Genomic DNA, 22310 nt, shown 5'->3' with positions numbered 1-22310 from the left:
CAGTTTACTTGCCTAAGAACCGAAAATGACCTGCTGGTCCTGGCACAGTATATACCTAACCAGTACCAGTAGCGGCTACTTTACTGCAATTACGGGACGGAACCAGAAACGCGGTAACTGTAATAAACACAATAAGCACGCATCTGTTCAAGCAGCTCGTTCGTTTGCCACCTAGTGGTCTCTCTCTAAGTGCGGGGGCTGAGGGTGGTTTGGGACGGAACCGGAGGTGGCGATGTAGAGCCACTTCGCTGAGAACTTTACCACAGTGTCGCACCGAATTATCTAACGTTGTTATGGAAGAATTGTAACATTGGGATTTTCCGTACCTAAAACTGAAGAGTCCCATTTCTTAATCAAGAGGTAAACCGCGAACAATCTCTCTTTTTTTCATTTTAAATACACCTGTAAGGGTTTGTTTGGTTTTTCAGCTCTTGGGCAACAGGTTGCTAAGAGCGGCGCCTAAATAGAGGAAGAGACGTGAGCTGTTAGCCTGTTAGCTCCTGTTAGCCTGTTCCTGCTATAACTCAGTGCTGTGTTGGAAACTTAGCTAAACACAACCTGTACGTCACTGGTTACAGCAGGATTGACGATGCTTTACCTTTGTATTTCAGTAGGCTACTCGGTTTTTTAGATATTATGAGTGCTGCTTTTTTATATACTGAGCATTTCTGGTACAACAACTCGTTGTGCTAACATATCACTGCTAGTTAGCAGCTAGTAAAGCAACCTGTTACATGTAACACAAGTTGCGAGCTCGCTAAATGTGTAAACAGACGTTTGGGAATAATTACAGTGTCTAACGAATCTTACACATGAGTTACTGAAGTCAGGAGACTTTGACTGGTTACTGTTCACTTGGCTGGCAGTGAGAAGTCCATTTGTAACGCGTACGAAGGGATTTTAAATACCGCCATCAGACCTCGTAGTGCATTAAAATATTTCAGCAGTGTTAAGATTCCTGTTGGTTTATGTTTAAGGTTTAGTTAAATGCGGCGTGATGTGTATATAATTTAAAACTATATATTACTATAACTACAATAAACCTCTTGATGATGCAGTGGTACCTGATGTAAACATATATCTGTAACAGACAATACTTAAGTTATGTGACATCCTTTTAGAATCTGTAAAAGACATTAATTTCCGCATGAAACATATTATCCCATCACATATGAAGCAGTAAGGCTTGGTACTATAGAGGAAATGTAAGAATTTAAAATAAAACTATGAGTTTTGAGTCTTTATGAGTTCCCCCTGATATTAGTCTGGTTACACAGACACACCCCTAACACAGGGGCGTGCAAACAGAGTTTAGTTAAAGTCTGAACCCTCTGTTTAAAATGATATTGATGAAACAAAAGGAAAAATCTGTTTGTTTGAATTAGACATTCATGGGAAATATTTCGAGATTATCTTTAAATTGAGAATTCTTTTGTGACTTGGACTGCAGACACATTGTGAATTTATAATGATTTATGGACGAAGATATTTCTTGAACATTCTGAACAATTCCTCATGAATATGGCTGGAATCTGGACTTTAAACCTTTGGTGGTTTTTTCAGTCAGTTATATGTTGGGTTTAAATGACCTTTCCACACTGATTGAAATAGGTTCCGCTTGCATTTTGTATTAAATTGTAGTGTAGACTGAGTGTGAGGGTCACAAAGTTCCAGGTTTAGGTTCTACATTCACCCAAGTAGTTTTTTTTGTAATTTTGCTAATAGTTCATGATAGTATAATAGTATAATTAACAGTTTAATTTAGTTTAGCAAAGCCAGCTTGGGTCCCATGTATTAGCGTTCTCATTATTGCCTGACTTGACAGTCTGATGAGCATACAGAATTTCATGTTTATTTGACATGATTAAAAGCAGTATTTAAGACATAGTTTTGTGAGGTTATTCCAGAGTCTTCCACAGATCTGAAATATATTTTAGCAGGGGTCAGGGCTTTTAATATGTTTAGTATACAATTTAAAGATTATTACTTGTCTATTTGTAATATTGACTGCAATTGTAGGTCAGTGTTAAATATAAATTAATACTGTTTTTATGACCATTCATGTTCTTCATATTAACATGATTGAAACATATGGCTCTAGGCTCATGTGATTTAACAATATTAGAATGATAAGTTGCCATTGTATCTAATATCCACAATATGTACTGTGTATTACTGCAGAATTGCTATAAAATTAGCTGAGTTTTCATGACTGACATAATGTACTGTACTTTCCTTAAACACTGAAATGGTGAACATTAGGTTTTTATAAATATTGTAATTTGTTATAAAACTGCTTACAGTCATGTTGTTTACTGAATATCAGCCCATTTGATACAGTTCAGTACAAGAGCACTTTGTATTTGTGTAATTATTGCTTAATATTTGAGTGTGGGGTTTACTGTTAAAAGACAGTTGTGACATAGGGCCATAACATGACATAATAAGATGCACAATACAATCATAACACTGCATTGTTAACCAAATTTATGTTATTTACAAATGGCATTTTTCAAACCTTACTAATATTGAAAGTTTTCAAGGCACCAAATTTGAAATTATACAAATTACAAATTATAAGTACCTGGGAATTTGCCTTGACAAAAGTTGATATTCAAGTTGTTTTTAAACTTGAATTAAAATAAGGTGTCTGCAACAATTTTACCAATATTTGAGATGTATATGCATACCCTAGTGGGGAAAAAAGAATTGCACTCTTTTTCATTGTGTACTATGCTACTGGTTATGGCTTACAAACTCCTCACTGCTCTCTATATGTGAAGACTGAACTGTCACCTCTGGACTTAATAGTGTTCACATGTTCACACTGCTACTGTTTTTTTTGTTGTTTTTGTTTTTTTGATGACTCAATATATGGTTTTATAAATATATTATTTTTTAGTTTTTGACATTGTTTAACTTCTTGTTCCCTGTTTTAGGTTGGGGGGGGTGTTAACTTTTTAATCTTTCATCAATGTGTAACAGCTTTTACAGGAACACCTACAACTTACTATGCTTAAAGTATGCAATATTTGATTGTATATTGCTAAGGCTCATGCGTGCTTCCTCTTACACCTGTGACAGGGATTTTAGATCATTTTCTTCAAGCCATGAGTGCAATACTGTCTTCCTTGCTTGGCGTTTAGTTACAGTACTCTTTTGCTCTCAGTATTGTTTAGTATTGTACTCTTCATGAGAGGAAGGGTACTGTATTCCCTAATAGGTGGAGTACCTGAGTACCAGTATTGTGTGAGTTAGTCTTTTTGCCTTATTAAATTCCTTTTTGATACTGTATGTTTTATGTCCTTAGTCTTTGCGAACCTTCAATGTCTAGTGTTCACTGAAAACTTATCTTGTTGGAGCGTTGTAATCCTGCCTAGCTCTTCCTAGCTCAAGTTGGCACTTCACCTGCCTGCATGTTCTGTCCTTAGATAGTAGACTTCTCATATTTTTTACTTCATATTTTCTTTGGTGAATCTCCGGAATGGCATTGAAGAGATTCAACTGTCTCGCGATGATAATAGTGTAGTTAGTAATTAGTAGCTGTCATGTACACGTGCCTGCTATAGTTCACTTGCAAGCGGCCATCAGATTGGTTCTGTCTTGAACGGGAACCAATTAGCAACGCCATAACTGCCAGGTGTAGAACCTTTTCAACAAATCAGATGGCGACAGTGATTTCCTTGATTGGTTTAAGGAGCAGTGTGGCGTCTATGTGTTGCCAATTCGCTGCAGGGCATCACATACACAGATGTACACTGAAACTTTTTTGTGACATGGGGTTGTACGCTGGCACACTCACACAGAACTTCAGTAGCCTATGAGTTATGAGATGCCAGCTTTACCTGCTGCACCTTTATGGCATTCTGCATGTGAAATGGCTAATAAAAGTTCATCTCATGTGTCTATGCTCAGAAGTAGACCGTCTGCTACTTTTTTGCTAGCTTGCAACCTGTGCTAATCACTCACAGTGCCTAGTGTTCACTGAGAAGTTGGGGAAAAAACTCCTAGTAGTTTGTATAACTGTGGGAAATAAGGCTTGGATCATATTAGTGAATTAGTAGGAAATTAGCAACATTTGAAAAATGATATAGCAAGCCAGCTTAGCATAAATATTTTTTCCTTAGCAAAATTGACTGCACAACAAATCAGATCAGGTGGTGTTTAAGATCTTTGTGCCATCATTATATAAAGATGGAGGAAACGCTGATTAAGGCAAGGCACATTATTCATGATCTTTTGAATATTAATGTTCTGGAGACTCAAGAAGCATTGCAAAGCAGGTTAGGTTACTCACCTTTTCGTCTTTTCAATTATTTACCACCTTTTTCAGCTTGCTCCTGCTCATCCAAACAATCCCAAACGTCAACTTGACTCATTTCTCTGAGAAATTTCCATGAAACACCAAGGAGTTTTGACATATTCACACCATTTGCAGCATGTAACGCAAATATATATGGTGAAAAATACCTACAAAAAGTTTTCAAACCTGCAGTTAAATACTGCTGCTGTTATTTTACCCTTATTTCTTTGGTCTGTATAATGACCATGTAATTTTATGTGTTAAACTGCTGAAAAAACTACTAAAAACACACAGTTTATGTCTATATTTTAGTCTGTTTTTTTCGATTGTCTGGGAATAGGCCATGGTTAAGGCTTTGTTACAGCTGGGGTTTACCACTTGTCTACTGCACAGACTTTCTTCTACCTGGTACTCAGTGGTACATGCTGCAGTGCTGAAGACACCAACACTCTGGAATTTTTGGTATGTGAGCCAGAAGAGATGGAATGTTAAGTAGGCTCTTTGGAGAAGATAACAATTCTGCTCTGTTTCTCCTCAAAAATAGCAACAGCCGTATACTGTAAGTGCAAGCTTGGTGGATATGTTTTCATAGCTTCCCTTGCTTTTATAGTAAAAATGTATTTCCTATGACAAAAGATGGACAGAATATTTTGTAATGGTGAGAATAATTTCTGGAAGGATCTTATAGCAAGGGTTTATGCTAGAACATTGTCTGAGGATTTGTGGGAGCTCTGTTTGCTTTTCACCCTGCCACTCTTCTGGAGCAGTCATTCCATGTTTTTAAGTGTCAGTGAGCAAGAGCAAGCTGTATGCTAATATCACAAGTCCAAGGACAGCCATGAGTAACTCGCATGAATGCTCTGCATTATTCCTCTTTTGGGATTGTTGAATTGTTTGCTTTGGCTTGAAGGTACTTGAGTTTGCAGGAGATAGCTGGAGTCATGGGAAAAGAGGGGGTCCCTGTGACTGAGATAGATGAACTCAATAAAAATTGATTTGCTTTTTACTTGTAATGATTACAAGGATTAACAACTCTTTGAGATGTTAAGTTGTAGGACAATATGACAAAAATGCAACATGCAGATTCTATGATTATATTTACATGTGAATAGACTTGTTTTATTCATTTAGAAACAAGGTTTGCCATCTGCACCTGTTAGGGCTTAAATATACTTGCACACAGTCATGAACCTGCTGAACAAGCTACCTGCTCAGGCATATACTGCTGTAGCTTCCTGCTTTATCCCAGCCTGCCAAGTTGCAGTATCTTTTTAATAGAGTTTAGTGCAATGATTAAATTTTTGCACTGAGATTTGTTAAAATGGTTTGAATAATAGTGTCCTTCTTGTTTTATAGTGGAGTTTGTGGAGATTAAAGGAACTGGGGGTTTGGAAAAACCTATTTAAACTCTCGAGTGGCAGATGGTCAGTGGCTCCTAGTTTGTTATTGTCTTGAGACGTGCACTAAGTGGTGTGCCTTAAAGAGGGAGTGGAACCTCTAGACATGATTAAGCTTGTTGTTTGGAAGATATATCAGGAAGCATACGCCAGTGAGCATAATATCGTCTTGGCCATCATCTGCTTCTCTAACAAAAAATAAAGTGCTGTGCAAAGTTGGTATTTTGTTTATGTTTTTTTTTATCTCATTGTCAGTATTTGTCAGATGAGCAGTGATCGATGATGATAATGCTGTTAGTATGTTAATATGAGCATTACCAGGAGTTCCTGTTTGGAAACTATTAGCTTTCATTTGTGCATTTGGCTATCTCTCTTGGCTGATAAGTAAAGCCAAAATCCTCATTAATTTTGTAGGAACAATTTATTGGATTTTCCTTAGTCACAGCTGTATTTTATCAAAGCCTAAAGAGTTCAATGAGTCTAATACTACATTATAATGGTATATAATTTGTTAGTGTAAATTATCCTACAATTCACACACACACCCCTTCTCTCATGCACCCACGCACAGTACAGCATGCATGCAAAACTTATTCTAGTGTTCTTATCCAAGTGCCCTTTTGCTTATTTGATCTGTTGTTTCAAGGCTGATTACTATTAAATTTTGAGAAGGATTTCATACTTTTATCAGCATTTCATTCAGACCTCAGTAGTGTTTGTGTTTATATGTTGTTTTCACATAATATGAAGGTTTTATGCATGTAATCATAGTTTTCCCCATTGATAATAATACTGATTTTTTAACCTTGATCTTAGGCTTAATTTCACTGTTTAGCAGAACTGTTCTGCTTAGAGCCCTTTGTTTGTGACTGTGTCTCTGTGCATGACTTCATGTTCCTGTGCATGTTTCCATATATCTTTGCATATCTCTGTGCCTCAGTGAGCACTTCTCTGTGCGTGCCTCGGTGCGCGCGTCTCCGTGCCTCGGTGCGCGCGTCTCCGTGCCTCAGTGAGCACTTCTCTGTGCGTGCCTCGGTGCGCGCGTCTCCGTGCCTCGGTGCGCGCGTCTCCGTGCCTCGGTGCGCGCGTCTCCGTGCCTCGGTGCGCGCGTCTCCGTGCCTCGGTGCGCGCGTCTCCGTGCCTCGGTGCGCGCGTCTCCGTGCCTCGGTGCGCGCCTCTCCGTGCCTCGGTGCGCGCCTCTCCGTGCCTCGGTGCGCGCCTCTCCGTGCCTCGGTGCGCGCCTCTCCGTGCCCCGGTGCGCGCCTCTCCGTGCCCCGGTGCGCGCCTCTCCGTGCCTCGGTGCGCGCCTCTCTGTGCCTCGGTGCGCGCCTCTCTGTGCCTCGGTGAGCGCGCCTCTCTGTGCCTCGGTGAGCGCGCCTCTGTGCCTCGGTGAGCGCGCCTCTGTGCCTCGGTGAGCGCGCCTCTGTGCCTCGGTGCGCGCGCCTCTGTGCCTCGGTGCGCGCGCCTCTGTGTCGCTGCACATTTTTGTGTAGTTTGTGTAGGGTGTGTGTATATGTGTGCGTGTCTGTGTGTTTGCATTTTTGTAGGTTGCGGTTGTGTTTCGCTCTGTCTGTAGGGGTTTTTTCTCCTTTTGTTCTCAAGCCTTTAGGACCCCTCACTTGCTAGTAAAATTGTTGCTATGGTGATGCATTGGGCAGTAGCACACTACAGTAATCTCTTCCTAGGAGAGAGGGGCAGAAGAGCATGAGAATTTATTCATTAACCGAGGCTGTGAAGAGGGGGGTGAATAAGCGATTGTGCAGGAGATTATGATGGTTCTGGTTGAGGTCCAAAAGGGGCTAGAATAAATTTAGAACATCTGAGTTTGTTGAAGAGGAACTAAACTTTAAGGTAGCAGGTTAATAACATATAACACATTTTGGAGTAGCTTTGTGCTTCCCTTTAAGCCTGTGTCTAGTAAAAGCAGGAATGCACTGGGTTGAGGAGGAGGGGAACTAAGAAGGACAAAGGTTATCTATTATTCTCACCAGGGTGTCACATGACTATGGCCACTCCTGTGGGATGGTTTCTGCTGGTTTGCTTGTGGCGTAGGTGTGTCACTCCCAATCTGTGCTAAACCCTCAGTTCATGTACAGTTTCCAAGTGGCTTTTTAGTGAAGTTATTAGAGAGGCTTAAAGGACAGTACTCTAGGCTTAATGTGTCAAGGGTTAAATCAAGTATTGCTCAGGCACTGAGGGAGAAAGTAAGTTTAAGTGTGTCACCTATTATTTTGTTGATTAGACAACAATTAAGTTCATTTCTGGTCTGTCACATAGCACGCTCCACAGTGGAACTTAAATCTTCCATTTTGAATTATTAAACATTCTGGCACATTTGTACTCCGGTAATTCATGTCATGAATAAAATATAACTGCAATGATGTGTAAATATGAATATAAATTTATGTTTGCATATAAATGTGTGTCATGAACATGTCCCTAGACATGAGCCTTCAAAAGGCTAAGGATAACCAATACTGCTGCAAAGAAGTAATATTAACTTCCCATGCCAATATTTCTGCATATATGATTCAGGTAGGTATTGTTTAATAACTGGTGAGGGTGTGAATGCACATGTCATGGTGCTTTCTGTGTAGCTGAGGACTGAATGTGTTAGAAACATATTTCTAAGTCATAACTGGCATCATTGATTTTATTATTTTGCATAAAATTATAGTTTTTGCTATAATTTGATATGATGTAGATCTCACCCTAGTTCACCAATGAACAGTCAGTCAGTCTGTCAGATAAATAATAAAATCTATTTCATTTGGAAACGCTCTTCTGCCTTTAATTAGAAATAATCCTGATTAACGTTAGCTAGGTAGGCTGGGAATACAACACTCTGCAACATTGCTATGTTAACAAGAATTAACAGGTGTGCCCTGTTAGATGGTAGGTTTAAATAATTAATAGCTCTGGGTTTGTCTGTGAAGAACTGCATTTGATATTAAAATGTATAAACCAGCAAGAGGACCAGAGAAAAAACATGAAATATAAAGGAGCTGGTGTATAGTTGTTCCTATTATGCTGGTTGTTGGATGTATAGAGACCATACCACAAGATGCAAACCACTTATCATAGCTTCACATCAAGGCAGAAGTAGCACATCTGACTGACTGACTGACTGACTGTTCATTGGTGAACTAGGGTGAGATCTACATCATATCACCTGGCAGGAAAAAATAAATAAATAAAATTATTATTGAAGCAGTTGACATGAATTTGGTTGAAAATTGCATGTTTCCTACCAAATATATATTTATAAAGGATTTATTAAGTGATGATGTCCCTGTGGATTGTATTCTTGGTTTCTCCAAGAGACAAGGCCATCCTTAAAAATATTTTGGTTTGCAGTAACAGTAAAAAAAAAAAAAAAAAAGGGTCGGTAGGTAGGTCTATATTTTTTTTTTCAAGTTTCAATGTAAAAAAAAGTACAATTTTGGTGATGGTGATTACGTAGGTATGACTTTAAACAAATTAGCATATCGTGACGTCACTGACTGGGTCTTCAACCCGTGCCTTCGGGCGCATCATTGCAAACCTCATTTTGATGCAGGCTATATAGACCACAAACAAATTTTGTTTACTGCAGCTGCAGCCATCATTACCAAGCACGATCCGTTGATTCTGACAGTGAATGAGAGTATGAGACGAAGTGAACGCACAAGCCATAGTGTGACATCCGTTAACCAATAGTGTAAACATAGATGATGTCACTGGTTTTTATTTAAAAGAAAGAATGTAACCTTCATTTGTATGTAGTCCTAGGCAATTTATATATTTACAATACTTACTAAAATATAATTAATATTATTTTATTGCTTTTGTATTAGTTGTTTGAAGAGTAAAAAAACCAAAAATTGGTCGGTCTTAACGCAAATTTACAACCAGCAAGTCGGTCAGACTTAAAGCAAGCAAAAAAATAAAAAATTTGAGTCGGTCCTAAATTGACAGGGTCGTTCGGGTTACGGCAAACAAGAATATTTTTAAGTATGGCCCAACAGAAAAGTAATTTATACCCCTGAAAGTCTAATCGAAATCAATTTGGGGTTTGTGAAAGAGAAAATTAAAAGCTCTACAAGAATTTTTTCTTGTCTTTAGAGTAAGGTGTTACTGTTGATTTTTTTTTTTACTGTTGTATTTTTTTTTGTTTTTTTTTGCAGTAAGATTAATAAAACTTTCCTCTCCTCGGGTGGAGCAACCACTCTGAACCAGCTGTCATGGCCTCAGGCTTCCAATCATGCAGAACTTTTCCCTCATAAGCCTTGCATCTACCACACACAACTTTCCACGTGAACCGCGCATCTACACGATGACCACCTCCCACATGAATGGCCATGTAAGCGAGTCAGAAGACAGGGCAGCAGGTACCAGCGAAGCCCAGGACTTGTCTGGTCACTGGCACAGGGAGATGGCTGTGGACTGCCCAGGTGAACTCGGTGCCCGCACACTGGCTGTACGGCGCAGTGCCCAGCTGGAACGCATCCGCCAACAACAGGAGGACCGCAGAAGAAGGGAAGAGGAAGGACGTAACCGTCAAGAGCTTGAGGTCAACTCCTCTATGCGCCTCAAGAAGCTGGCACAAAACCCCAAGGTGGGCATTGACAACCCCACCTTTGAGCCATTGGAAGGTCCTGGGATGTCACTAGGGCAGCTGCAGGGATTCAATGGGGCACCACAACTATTGGGTGAGTAATGAACGTTGCATGGTAATATACTAATTAAAATTATACTCTATATATTATATATATATATATATATATATATATATATATATATATATATATATATATATATATATATATATATACTATAATATACTATCATTATTTCTGTAATTATTATATACAATATACATACAGTAAGTTATATATGTTTACCTTTACACCCTATGCTTTTTTAGCCACTTTATCATGTTTTGATGGATTTTGCTTAACATATTTGATCAAAATATTTGCCCAGAATTTTCCCATTGATTCCTGACATTTTAGACATCTTGTACAATGTCTGACCATGTGCTGTCTCTGGTCTCCTGCAAAGTTTGAATATAAACAGTTTCCTCTTGGGCATTACTCAAACAAGAGTATCTGCCATGCCCTGGTTCTCTGCCAAGCCACCTCTGCTTCTGTACTTTTAACATGTCTCAGTTTGTGGCTATTTATACACACACCATCAACTTTAATGGGAACGTTAATGAGAGATACAATTCAAGAGCTTCAATTCAAGGCTGAAACACCTTGTTAATTAGAGAGATGATCAGATTGGTCCGGGTTGACAGGAAGTCTTTAGTAATTTAAATAAGAACTCTACAACTATGGTGATCCTCTAAAGCATCTCAAACCCAGCACATCAAACTTTGACTTAGATGGCTTACAACAGCCGAGGGCCACATCAGGCTCTCCTGTCAGGCAAGAGCAATAATTATCAGTTCTGTTACCAACATCAATGTGATCAAAATTACAGAAGTCACACTTCACAGTATGCATCATTTTGATGGTTGAACAGTGACCATTATCTGAAATAATAATTTTTTATACATCATGCTGCTGCAGATCCATTATATGAGTAACTGATTAAGATAACTGCATGAATTTCCAGGTGTTCTTAATAAAGTGGATGGTGAGTGTACAGTCAGGACAATAAATGTTTGGAAAATGTCAAAGCACATGTTATTTTAGCTGTTTTCCACAGTATATTGGAGTTGAAATTAAATAATGAATATGAGATCATAGTACAGGCTTTGAGCTGTAATTAAGGGTATTCCTCTATACAGAAAAGTGAATAAAATAATCTACAGCTAGCTGTGCATCTGAACTCTGGCAAGGAGTGTTTTTATGCACATGCAAAGAAATGCACATTTCTGATTAAGACTAATTCTGTGCTGATGGAACCAAGATAAATTAATCTTGTTGGGGGAGGTTTGGGGGCTGTTTGTGTGTCAATGATAGCAAATTCCTGAGAAAGGGAGCCGGGGCCCCTGTAAGCACGAGCTTAATTAAAAAACACTCCTCTGAGTCATTCTGCCTCAGCCTTTACTGGTGCCATTGTTTAACAAGTCTCACAGACTTTCTGTTTCTATTTCTTTTGTATTATATCTTCATTCTTTGGCTCTTTCTCTGCTTAAATTTGCATATTGTTTTGCATACTCTGGTAGATGAAAACTTTTTTAATACTCCATTAAGTTACAGAAGGTCTTAAAATTTTATCATACAGCATTAGCCACCCACCAAGCATACAAATAAACTCCCCTTTCACCTCCTCCTGTGTAAGGTCCCTAGACACGCTCTCAGGGACTTCATTCAGAAAACACATTTGCAGGTAAAGTAGGTTAAAAGTGGCATTCTTAATAGTGATTAGTATTTTAAGTGGTGCTATAAAAAATTTTACTTATGCTTATATTAGTTCTTTCGTTTTAGCCTGTCGATTACGCTTTTATCCGGTGTAGGCCATTTAGAAAGCCAGTCTCAATTAAGTTATGTATGGTTGAATAACTAAGAGGCATTTATTGAATGAAGTGAATTCCCATCCAGCTGAGCAGTCTTAAAATCATTTTATTTGTCCCTGTGTTTCCCCATGTATGCCCGTGTACGTGTGTGTGTGTTTTGACAGATCTTGAGGAGTTGCTGATGTCACTGAAGCAGGTACAGCACTGCCTGGGTGATTCTCAGAGTCAGGAGGATGTGGAACTGGTGCTGCAGCTTGTACAGAAGCCTGACTTCCAGAAGGCCTTCAACATCCACAATGCTGTGGCAGTACACATGAACCGGCCAAGTCCTCCCTTTCCCCTCACAGAAAGTGCACAAAGTCTTGTGCATGAGGTCAGATCAATTAATTACCATATTTTATTCTATTTAATTTGTTATTTTATGAATACTATATTATTATATTATTTACTATCATTATTATATTCATTCTTTCATTTCAACAAATAGTGATACTGGTTCAAAAATTAGGTTATACTAAAATAATGTCATTACAATGTGATACCTAAAGATATTCAAAATGAACTCTGTTATTTGTTTCTATTATCTGTTATGAAGAGCTTCAGTTAATATTCACTTCAAACATCAGAATGAAGAAAAATTGTGATCACTATAAGTTTATTAATAGCACAGATGTTGGTGGAAGTAGGGCTGGTTTAAGTATTTCATTAGCTGCTGATCTGGGATTTTCACACAACCATCTATAGAGTTTACAGAATGGAGAGAAAAGCAAAAAACTTTGAGTGAGCAAAATTCTTTGGAAAAAAAAAAATCACGAAAATGGCCAGATTGGTTTTCAGCAGCCAGGAAGGATACAGTAACTTCAGTAGTCATTCTTTAGAACTGTGGTGATCAGAAAAGCATCTCAGCTTGGATGAAACCTCAGCCTTGAGGTGGACGGACAATAACAGAAGACGACCAAGTTGGGTTCCACTCCGTTTAAACAAGAACAAAATAACTTGAGATTGTACTGGAAACAGACTTCTTATAACTGGACCAGAGCGTATTCAGGGTTAGGGTTAGGGTTAAGACTTTCTAAAGATCTAGCTCACTAGGTTTTGCACCTCAGCTCAGCATGCAGCCACAAATTTAAGCCTGCTGTAACACACATTCATTAAACAAATAGTTTATATACAGTCATGTGAAAAAAAATCTGTTCTTTATTAAGAAATGTTCACACATCAATGTCTAAACTTGTTTTTATTTTTCTCTGGAAAGGAATGTGATTTAATTGCAGGTGAACAACAAAAATTAACCTTTTTTCAAAGGTTTTAACAAAAGATCTTTTAACAAAAGATATTAACAAAAATGCATATTCTAACTGTGGAAAAAGTTCAGACACCCTACCCCCAAATAGCTAATGTTGCCTCCTTTGGCTGAAATGACTTCAGTGAGACCATCTACCAAGTCTCTAACATCAGTCTGAGGTTTGCCCCACTCCTCAACACAGATTTTTTTCAGCTGTGAGATTTTTGAGGGGTTTCTTGCTTGTACAGCCTATTTCAGCTGACCCTACAGCATCTCAGTGGGATTAAGATATGGACTTTGTATTACTGGCCATTCCAGGATTCGCCATTGCTTAGTTTTCAGCCAGTCCTTGGTGGATTTACTGGTATTTTTGAAGTAATTCCAGTTCTTTGAAAGGGTCCAGTTCTGCTTCAGCTTTAATTCATCTGTCCAAAGAACATTATTCCAGAGGTTCTGAGCTTTGTCTATGTTCTCTCTGGCAAACTTCAGTCTGGCCTTCATGTTTTTCTTACAGAGCAAATGTTTTCTCCTTGCACACCTCCCATGAAAGTTAAACTTTTGTAGTCTTTTTCTGATTTTATAGGCATGCATTTTCACATCAACAGTAGCAGGAGCCTGCTGTAGGTCCTGTGATGACATTTTATGGATTTTAGTGACTACTTTTTGCATTTTGTGGTCTGCTTTCAGGGTGGACTTGCTTGCACGGTTAGACCTGGGCATGTTGGCAGTAGTTTTGAATGTTCTCCACTTGTAGACTATTTTCTGGAGAGTGGATTGGCTGAATTCTTTTGTGATATTTTTAAATCCCTAATCAGACTCATAAGCTGCTATAATTTTCTTGCTGAAGGCCTCAGACAGCTCTTTCAATCGTTAACAGTCAGGAGCACACAAAACTAAATGTCTGAGGTTTAAATAGTGTAAGCCTCCTCCAAAATGCTGAGTAGTGATGTTCTAGTCATGTGTATACCTGATGTGATACACTGTGTGTAATGTGGGGATGTTCTAATTTTTTTTCTCACCAGAAATTGCTTTTTTTTTTAATTAGTTTTAATTGTTACTTGAATCTCTCTGTTAAAATTGATATTAAATCATTTTTTCACATGACTGTAATTATCTACTAATTTATATAGTTAGCATTCGTGTTCTTCATTCTCAGCAGTTTCTACACACACTTGTCAAAGGTTTGTTTACCTTCATATTTCCGTGTAATTATGACCAATGAATGAAATGATTATGGAAAGTATGACTAATGAATGAAATGAGAGTTTAACGAGTTTTCAGAGACATTTATTCAGCTACATTTTTTCTCAGCTAGCCTCGTCAGATCAGAAAATCCCAAATATTTGTAAATGTCTCTTTATTAAGAAACATCCAGTTGTTCTGGAAGAACACTTCAATTGGTGCCTGTGCAGAATGTTTTGGCAAGTATTAAGTTGCAAAAACATGAGGTATTGCAGTTTTGCTAGACCTGCTGTGGGAAGGGTATTTGAAGGTACAGGTATATTAAACAGAGACTGCAAACGTAAACATTTCTGAATAGTTTTATTTACTTTTATAAGAACATTTTATTTCACCTTGCCTCCAAATTAAGTTCTGTTTATCTGTGGTGTTTACCACTTGTGGTATTTAACATAGACTGCATTCTGCTTTTATTAGGTCCAGGCCATGCTGCACAACAGCTCGCATAAAGAGAGTCTTGATCTGATTACTTTGCTCAAAAGCCCTCACATGCTGGTAAGTGTCATTTTGCACCCTGCATGTGCCTTCCCCACTGCTTCCTCTGGGGAAATACACTCTCAGATATAAATCCCTGTTTTGAACACGTGCATAAGTGCTCTTTCTTGCAATTGCATTGTCATGGAAATCATCTTTTTATGGAAATCATCTTTCTGAAACAAGATGTGAGCATGTTCAGTTTTTTCTTACTCTGTAGGCACTTATGCTGGCCCATGACAGAGTGGCTGAACAGGAGACGCAACCAGAGCCTGTGGTCCCTCTTGAAAGCCCATGTGAGACCCTCACACAGTGGGGAGGAGAGACTGTCAAGATTGTACGTATAGAGAAGGCCAAGGACATCCCACTGGTAAGGACAATATTCTGAAGAACTTTGAATAATTTTTTTGTCTTGATCTCCGTTTTGATACAATACCATGTTGACTGTAGGGAGCCACAGTGAGAAATGACATGGATAGTGTGATTATTAGTCGGATTGTGAAAGGAGGGGCAGCAGAGCGCAGTGGACTCCTTCACGAAGGCGATGAGATATTGGAGATAAATGGAGTAGATATCCGAGGCAAAGATGTCAATGAAGTGTTTGATATCCTGGTAAGAGGAGAAAGATCCTGGCATTAAATTTAGAACATACAAATTGAGTTATAAAACACATTGAAGATATATATTTATCTAAAGATGATATAAGAAGTAAATATGCCTATGATTTCTAAACATTTTAATTTTGTGTCCTCAGGCAGAGATGCATGGCACGTTGACCTTTATTCTGATTCCCAGCCTGCATATTAAACCTCCTCCCATTAAAGAGACTGTGGTGGGTTTAACACACTAGATCTTGACCTACATAAATGCGAATTGAAAGTTTTTTATATTGTTTTCATTTCATTTTTCCCTTCATTTCTCTCTCCAGGTGCATGTGAAAGCACATTTTGACTATGACCCTTCTGATGATCCGTATGTACCGTGCCGGGAGTTAGGTCTCTGCTTTCAGAAGGGAGACATTTTACACGTAATCAGCCAGGATGACCCCAATTGGTGGCAGGCCTACAGAGATGGAGATGAAGAAAACCAGCCACTAGCCGGGCTTGTGCCAGGTAACCGAGAGTACTTATACTGATTATGTATTGATTCTAATGACCAAGAGATTACAAAAGTTAGGTGCCTGTCTAGCGACCAGTGTACAGCATGTTGACAGGTTTCTGTAGTCATTATTCAGTTCAGTCCTGTTTATTTTTATTTCACTTTTAATAATAGACGTTGGCAAAAAAACATATTTTAAAGAAATACGTATGTAGATTTGATCTCTAATGAGCATGCTAGTGGCAACAGTGGTCTTTAACCAAGTCTTTATGGTAGAGTAGGTAGACAGAAACTATTCCTAAAAAAAAAAAGCATGTCAGACTCTGAGAGTATGAAGAAAAAGATTGTGCAGGGCAGACTGATAAATATTTCATTCTTTGAACTGAACTCCAAAGTGCTGAAGTACTGCTGCAGATTTAAGCCTCTGAGACTCTGAACGTCCTTAAGTGGCCCAGCCAAATAGCAGTCCTTAATCCTATAGATCTGTGTAAGATTAGAGTGTTCCTGAACTACCATTTTCAGGTCTCTCCAAAGTGACCTTAAGAGGACCTGCCATTAAGAATGTAAGGAAAAACCCCAAATCCAGCAATGCAAAGTTTTGTAGACATTTGTCCACAGACAAGAGATTATAATTGCAAAACTCACCGAAATGTGCTGCAATTTGAATTTTTATACCTTTAAATAGGTAAGACCTTTCAGCAGCAAAGAGAAGCCATGAAACAAACAATTGAAGAAGATAAGGAGCCTGAAAAATCAGGTAAGCACTATTGTACATGCGCACACACAAACACACACACAGGTTTATCATAGTTACTGTAGTTACTGGTTTGTCAAAGATAATAGTAAGTTCAAATATAGAGATTTGTTTTGATTTGTCCGAATAATGGAACTGTTTGCTAAATCAATCATGATTAGGGAAACTGTGGTGTGCAAAGAAGAACAAGAAGAAAAGGAAGAAACTGCTGTATAATGCAAACAAGACTGATGGTGAGTCAATATTTGTTTTTGCTCTCATTGCTGTGAATCAATAAGGGATTATAAAAGCACGCTGTGCATTTTAATACATGCCTTTATGTAGCTTTATACAAATGAAAATGAAGAATGGTGTTAGATATGCATTGTCTTTCTTGAATAAGGTATTTGAATTACGAGGAATAAAAACACCAAAACGGGGGCACGGTGGCTTAGTGGTTAGCACCCCTCACACCTCCAGGGTCGGGGTTCGATTTCCGCCTCCACCTTGTGTGTGGAGTTTGCATGTTCTCCCCGTGCCTCGGGGTTTTCCTCCGGGTACTCCGGTTTCCTCCCCCGGTCCAAAGACATGCATGGTAGGTTGATTGGCATCTCTGGAAAATTGTCCCTAGTGTGTGATTGCGTGAGTGAATGAGAGAGTGTGTGTGTGTGTGTGTGCCCTGCGATGGGTTGGCACTCCGTCCATGGTGTATCCTGCCTTGATGCCCAATGACGCCTGAGACAGGCACAGGCTCCCCGTGACCCGAGGTAGTTCGGATAAGCGGTAGAAAATGAATGAATGAATGAATGAATGAATGAATAACACCAAAACAATACCATCAGCTGTGTTTACCACAAGCTTTTGTGAGGCTGTAATTGGTGAACCTTTAACCCTCTTGGGGGGATGCTGCCACATTTAGAAATGTGTAGATAATTAATTGCAAAAGTTAATTGCATCAATCTTTTGTACTTTATTTATACATGGTATAGAACTTTTATGTTGTTAGGAGAAGTGAAAAATATTCACACTTACATTCGCATATTGGTTCATTTTAAATCTGTGCAGGGAATGGACACTACTTACCAGTCTGGACATTACTTATAGACCTATTCATCCACTCATGCTCATTTACATTAAACAAACATAGACAAATTTTCCATTGCACTAAAGGGTTAATAAACTGTTGAGTAATGTTTTTTCAAAATTAGCAGATTAGAACTAAATATACTTTGTTTACATTTTTGCGTAAGAGAGAAAGAAGCAATAATTTGCTTTGTAAAGCACTTGGGGTCTTATTATTAGACTTCCACACATGAAGAGTCCATGTACACAGTTCTGTCATTTACATAGTTAATGATCATTCTGTCTCTCAGACTATGACAATGAGGAGATTCTTACCTATGAGGAGATGGCATTGTACCACCAACCAGCTAATCGCAAACGCCCCATTGCTCTAATTGGTCCTCCAAACTGTGGGCAGAATGAGCTCAGACAGAGACTGCTGTCCAATGATCCTGACCGATTTGGGGGTGCTGTTCCTCGTAAGTATTGGCTGTTGGCTAATTAAGGATTTTTTTTGTGTTGTCTCAGTTTGTCTTCCGTATTATTCTAAGCAAGAGACTGTTTTACTATCAGACACTACACGAAACCGGAGAGATGGTGAGGTGAATGGACGTGACTACCACTTTGTGTCAAAGCAGGCCTTTGAGATGGATGCTGCAGCAGGGAAGTTCATTGAGTCAGGAGAGTTTGAGAAGAACCTCTATGGCACAAGCACAGATTCTGTGCGGCAGCTTATCAATAGTAGCAAGATTTGCCTGCTGTGTCTGCACACCCAGGTGAGAAAGATAGATAAATTTGGGATGATGGATATCAGGGCTTCACTGTCTTCTAATCTCAGTATTGATTGTTGACTGTTCTATTCATTAGTCTTTGAAGGTACTGCGCAGCTCTGACCTCAAGCCCTATATTATCTTCATTGCACCACCCTCCCAGGAACGATTGCGTGCCCTCTTGGCAAAAGATAACAAGAACCCAAAGGTAACCAGTGGGTTTTTCTTTCATTAGACAGGGAGATACTATCTGGTATGTTGTGATCTACATAAATGTTGTATTTCATTATAAGATATTACATTACATTATAATAATCCATTGTAGTACATTTTTAAGAGCTTTACTGAATATGGCCAAAAGATGATCACAGTGGCAAAACGGTTTATCGTGGCAAATTTATATTGCCTGCACATGGCTATACATGGAAAATACATATATGCACATTTAAGTATAATCTTGTTTGAATTCTTTTTTCTTCCTCTCTGTGAAGCCTGAAGAGCTGAGGGACATAATTGAGAAAGCAAGGGAGATGGAGCAGAACTATGGCCACTTGTTTGATGCCGCAGTTGTGAACACTGACCAGGACAAAGCTTATCAGGAACTTCTGCGCCTCATCAACAAACTGGACACAGAGCCTCAGTGGGTTCCATCATCTTGGCTGCGCTGAGATACCTCTTCCACACAAAACCCAACATAACCATGCTGTGCATGGGCTTTGTGGAGATTGGTGGCTTGTGTGACTGGATAATTGATTATCTGCTGTTTTGGCATTCTATGTAACTATATTTATTCACAATTTGAACTCTTACATGATTGTTTCAGTTCTATTGACTTACCAGACTCTAAAGTTACAGCCCACATTGAGAGCAATGTAAAGATTTTACCAGCATATGGTTGTCACAGAGTCTTAGTGCTTCTAATCAACATAATTATAAATAATACAAAATAATTATTTATAATTTGAAAATGATGGTTTCAAAAAAAGAGATAAGGGGTCTAGGATTATCATAAAATCAGCCATTATATATTCTGCAGACCAGTCCAATTAACCGTGCTTGAATTTCTGGATTATTTTTTCAGCTAGAAACTACTTTCTACAGCACAAAACTTTTTATTTATTTATCATGTTTCTTTTCAACTGCTTTTTGTCCCCCACTGACAAGTATTGTCTTCTGATCTGAATGCTATTTTCCTTGTAAAAAGGGCCTGTTTCTCTCTGAAATTTTCCAAGTGGCTTTTTATCATTCTGTTGTCACTTTCAATAAACATTAGTTTATAATAGTTTACCAATCAGGCAGTTGTTGCAAAATTGGAGGAAAATGGCGTTATGGCATCATTCATGTGCTAAAATTTGAATGGCTTGTGGCTGCAATTTTGTGAAGGACAGATGTGGATCATTCACTTGTCCGAAACATACAGTGGCAAACTTGATAAAACAGAGGCTTTGAACTGTATTATAAGCCTTTCTTATGATGCACCTCTGACTCTTGGTGGATGTAATACTGCATCCTATCTGAAAAACAGGGCTTCCAAACCATTAAACTGCAACAAGAGCCGTTGCCCTCCTCCTTCCAACAGATTACATTTTATTCTTATGGCAATCAAAACAACAGTAATAACAGTGTGTGCTTGGTTGGTTAATTTCTGTTGCAGTATTCACATGCACTTCCAGAACTCAGAAACGTGACCAGTATTGTAAACAGTATTTTAGAGTAATAACATAAGGTTCAACTACTGAGCATAATATCAGCCTGGGCTTACATTTTGCTACAGTTAATATAAAGTGATGTCTTTTCTCTTGTTTAAACAAAATGTCAATTCTGTCTTGTGTACACATTTTCATTACATGCTTGTTTTGTTTGTCATGCATGCTTTTTATCTGTGATGAGTTGGGGCTCTTAGATCTATGGACTAAAAAGAATTCAGTCACAAAGCTCAAGTGCTATGTGGAGAAAAAAGTGTATCTGTTTTTGTCACTTGTCCATCTTCCTGTATAGAGTTCATGAGTTTATTGTAGATGTTCTTTAATTAGATTATCATCAGCAGAATATTGATTGTTTATATTTAGATCTGTTAAAAGCAAAGGCTATCACTGAAATGTAGAGGGAAGGCAAGTATTATCTGGTTAAAAACACTGGAAACAGATTTATTGAATTATACTGTATTTCATAATCATCTTATATATTTATATTGACAAAATAAATCATCCACACTATGTAATACTTTTGTTTACTGGCTCTGGCCAGACCCATTCACCTACTGTCTTCCTGTGGGCAGTCTATATTCAATGTTCTCAATATTAGCTGAAATATCTACATGCTGATTAAATGGAACTAGAACTATGTAAAATATCATCTTTTTGTCAAAGTAAAAGCCAACTGATTTTAGATGCATTGTACATGTGAATAATTAAAAATCCTGATTGGTGGAATGCTGTGTTTTATGCAAGGTTCTTAGTGTTTATAACGCATCTCGATGACCAGAAGCTTCACGTTTGCTCTAGTCTGTGCACAAATGAGAGACTTTCAAAAAGTCCCAGAATTACAGTGTTGTTAATATTTGTTACATCACTCAGGATCCATCTTCTCTACTTGAATTTGTATATGCTAGACTACTTGTAGAACAATGCACAATCTGAGTTACTTTTGTTGTTGTTTTTATTGTGTGTGTTTGTCCTCCAAAAAATGCTAATGCTGTGTTTCTCTTCTGATTTTAGTGTCTGTTTCTTTGAAAAACATTCTTTGGCAGATAGACAGCCATAATGTTTCTAATGTGACACTCTCATGTCGGTTGGCTGCATTAGATCCAACACAATACTTTGGCTGTGAATTCACATAGACGGGAGTTTGAAAAGGCCCACTCCAACCAATCGGCTAGACTTACCCTTAGGGGTCTTGGCTTAGGGTCAACTAAGTAAGATGAGCACTATATTCACTCTGCTTAAGTATACCACCCCTGTATCCTTGTTGCATATCTAAAGTACCCCTTTTCCACCAAAAAGAACCGAGTGCTGGTTCAGAGCTAGCACTGGTGCTGGTTCAAAGTTGGTTCCACTGGTGAACCTTCTAAGAACCAGTTTGCCTTTCCACCGGCTATAGAGCCATCTCAGAGCCGAGTCTGACGTCACTGTATACGTGTAACGTGTCCCAACAACGTTAGCGCAGCAGCGGCAAATCCAAACATATCAACATTGGCGGATTTTGTTAGTGCTCATGGCTTTGCGAACCTTTGCGAACTTTTTTCCGCGAACCGGTTCTTTCGGACAGTTCGTTTTAATGAACCACTTCAATAATCCAGTTCACCAGTTCTTTTACGTCCTGACATAATGACTTAAATTACTTCATCTCGCCGCTGCCGGCAGATATAAATACAATCAATTTAACACATTTGAAAAGTTCTTTGTAATCATAACTTTAGTTGAATATGTTTCTTACATTTAAGTTTTGCAACTAAAACACCCAGTACAGGCATTTATGTGCAAACGTGGGTGTTTTACGTGT

The 22310-nt window shown here is 38.5% G+C and overlaps 1 protein-coding gene across 1 annotated transcript; it reads left to right on the top strand.

Moving 5' to 3' along the window:
* The first annotated feature begins 201 nt into the window (after positions 1–201).
* On the top strand, positions 202–21241 carry pals1a (protein associated with LIN7 1, MAGUK p55 family member a). The gene is made up of 14 exons (XM_060880342.1): positions 202–360; positions 9867–10391; positions 12313–12521; positions 15090–15167; positions 15367–15516; positions 15597–15758; positions 15901–15978; positions 16075–16258; positions 16930–17001; positions 17160–17231; positions 18351–18518; positions 18613–18815; positions 18907–19017; positions 19301–21241. Exons 2-14 carry the CDS (start codon positions 9944–9946, stop codon positions 19475–19477), a joined length of 2112 nt encoding a protein of 703 aa, XP_060736325.1. The 5' UTR covers positions 202–360; positions 9867–9943; the 3' UTR covers positions 19478–21241.
* Positions 21242–22310: the final 1069 nt, after the last annotated feature.

Source organism: Tachysurus vachellii, chromosome 10, assembly GCF_030014155.1.
Source record: "Tachysurus vachellii isolate PV-2020 chromosome 10, HZAU_Pvac_v1, whole genome shotgun sequence".
Taxonomy (NCBI): Eukaryota; Metazoa; Chordata; class Actinopteri; order Siluriformes; family Bagridae; genus Tachysurus; species Tachysurus vachellii.
Note: the sequence above shows the minus strand (reverse complement) of the source record. Positions and strands in the feature narration are given on the sequence as shown.

Bases quoted from the DNA above. Each gene is read 5' to 3' on its own strand.
- pals1a (XM_060880342.1), top strand. From the start codon at position 9,944: ATGCAGAACTTTTCCCTCATAAGCCTTGCATCTACCACACACAACTTT. The intron at 10,392-12,312 runs GTGAGTAATGAA...GTGTTTTGACAG, and splicing joins TGGGGCACCACAACTATTGG to ATCTTGAGGAGTTGCTGATG. The intron at 18,519-18,612 runs GTAAGTATTGGC...TTTTACTATCAG, and splicing joins ATTTGGGGGTGCTGTTCCTC to ACACTACACGAAACCGGAGA.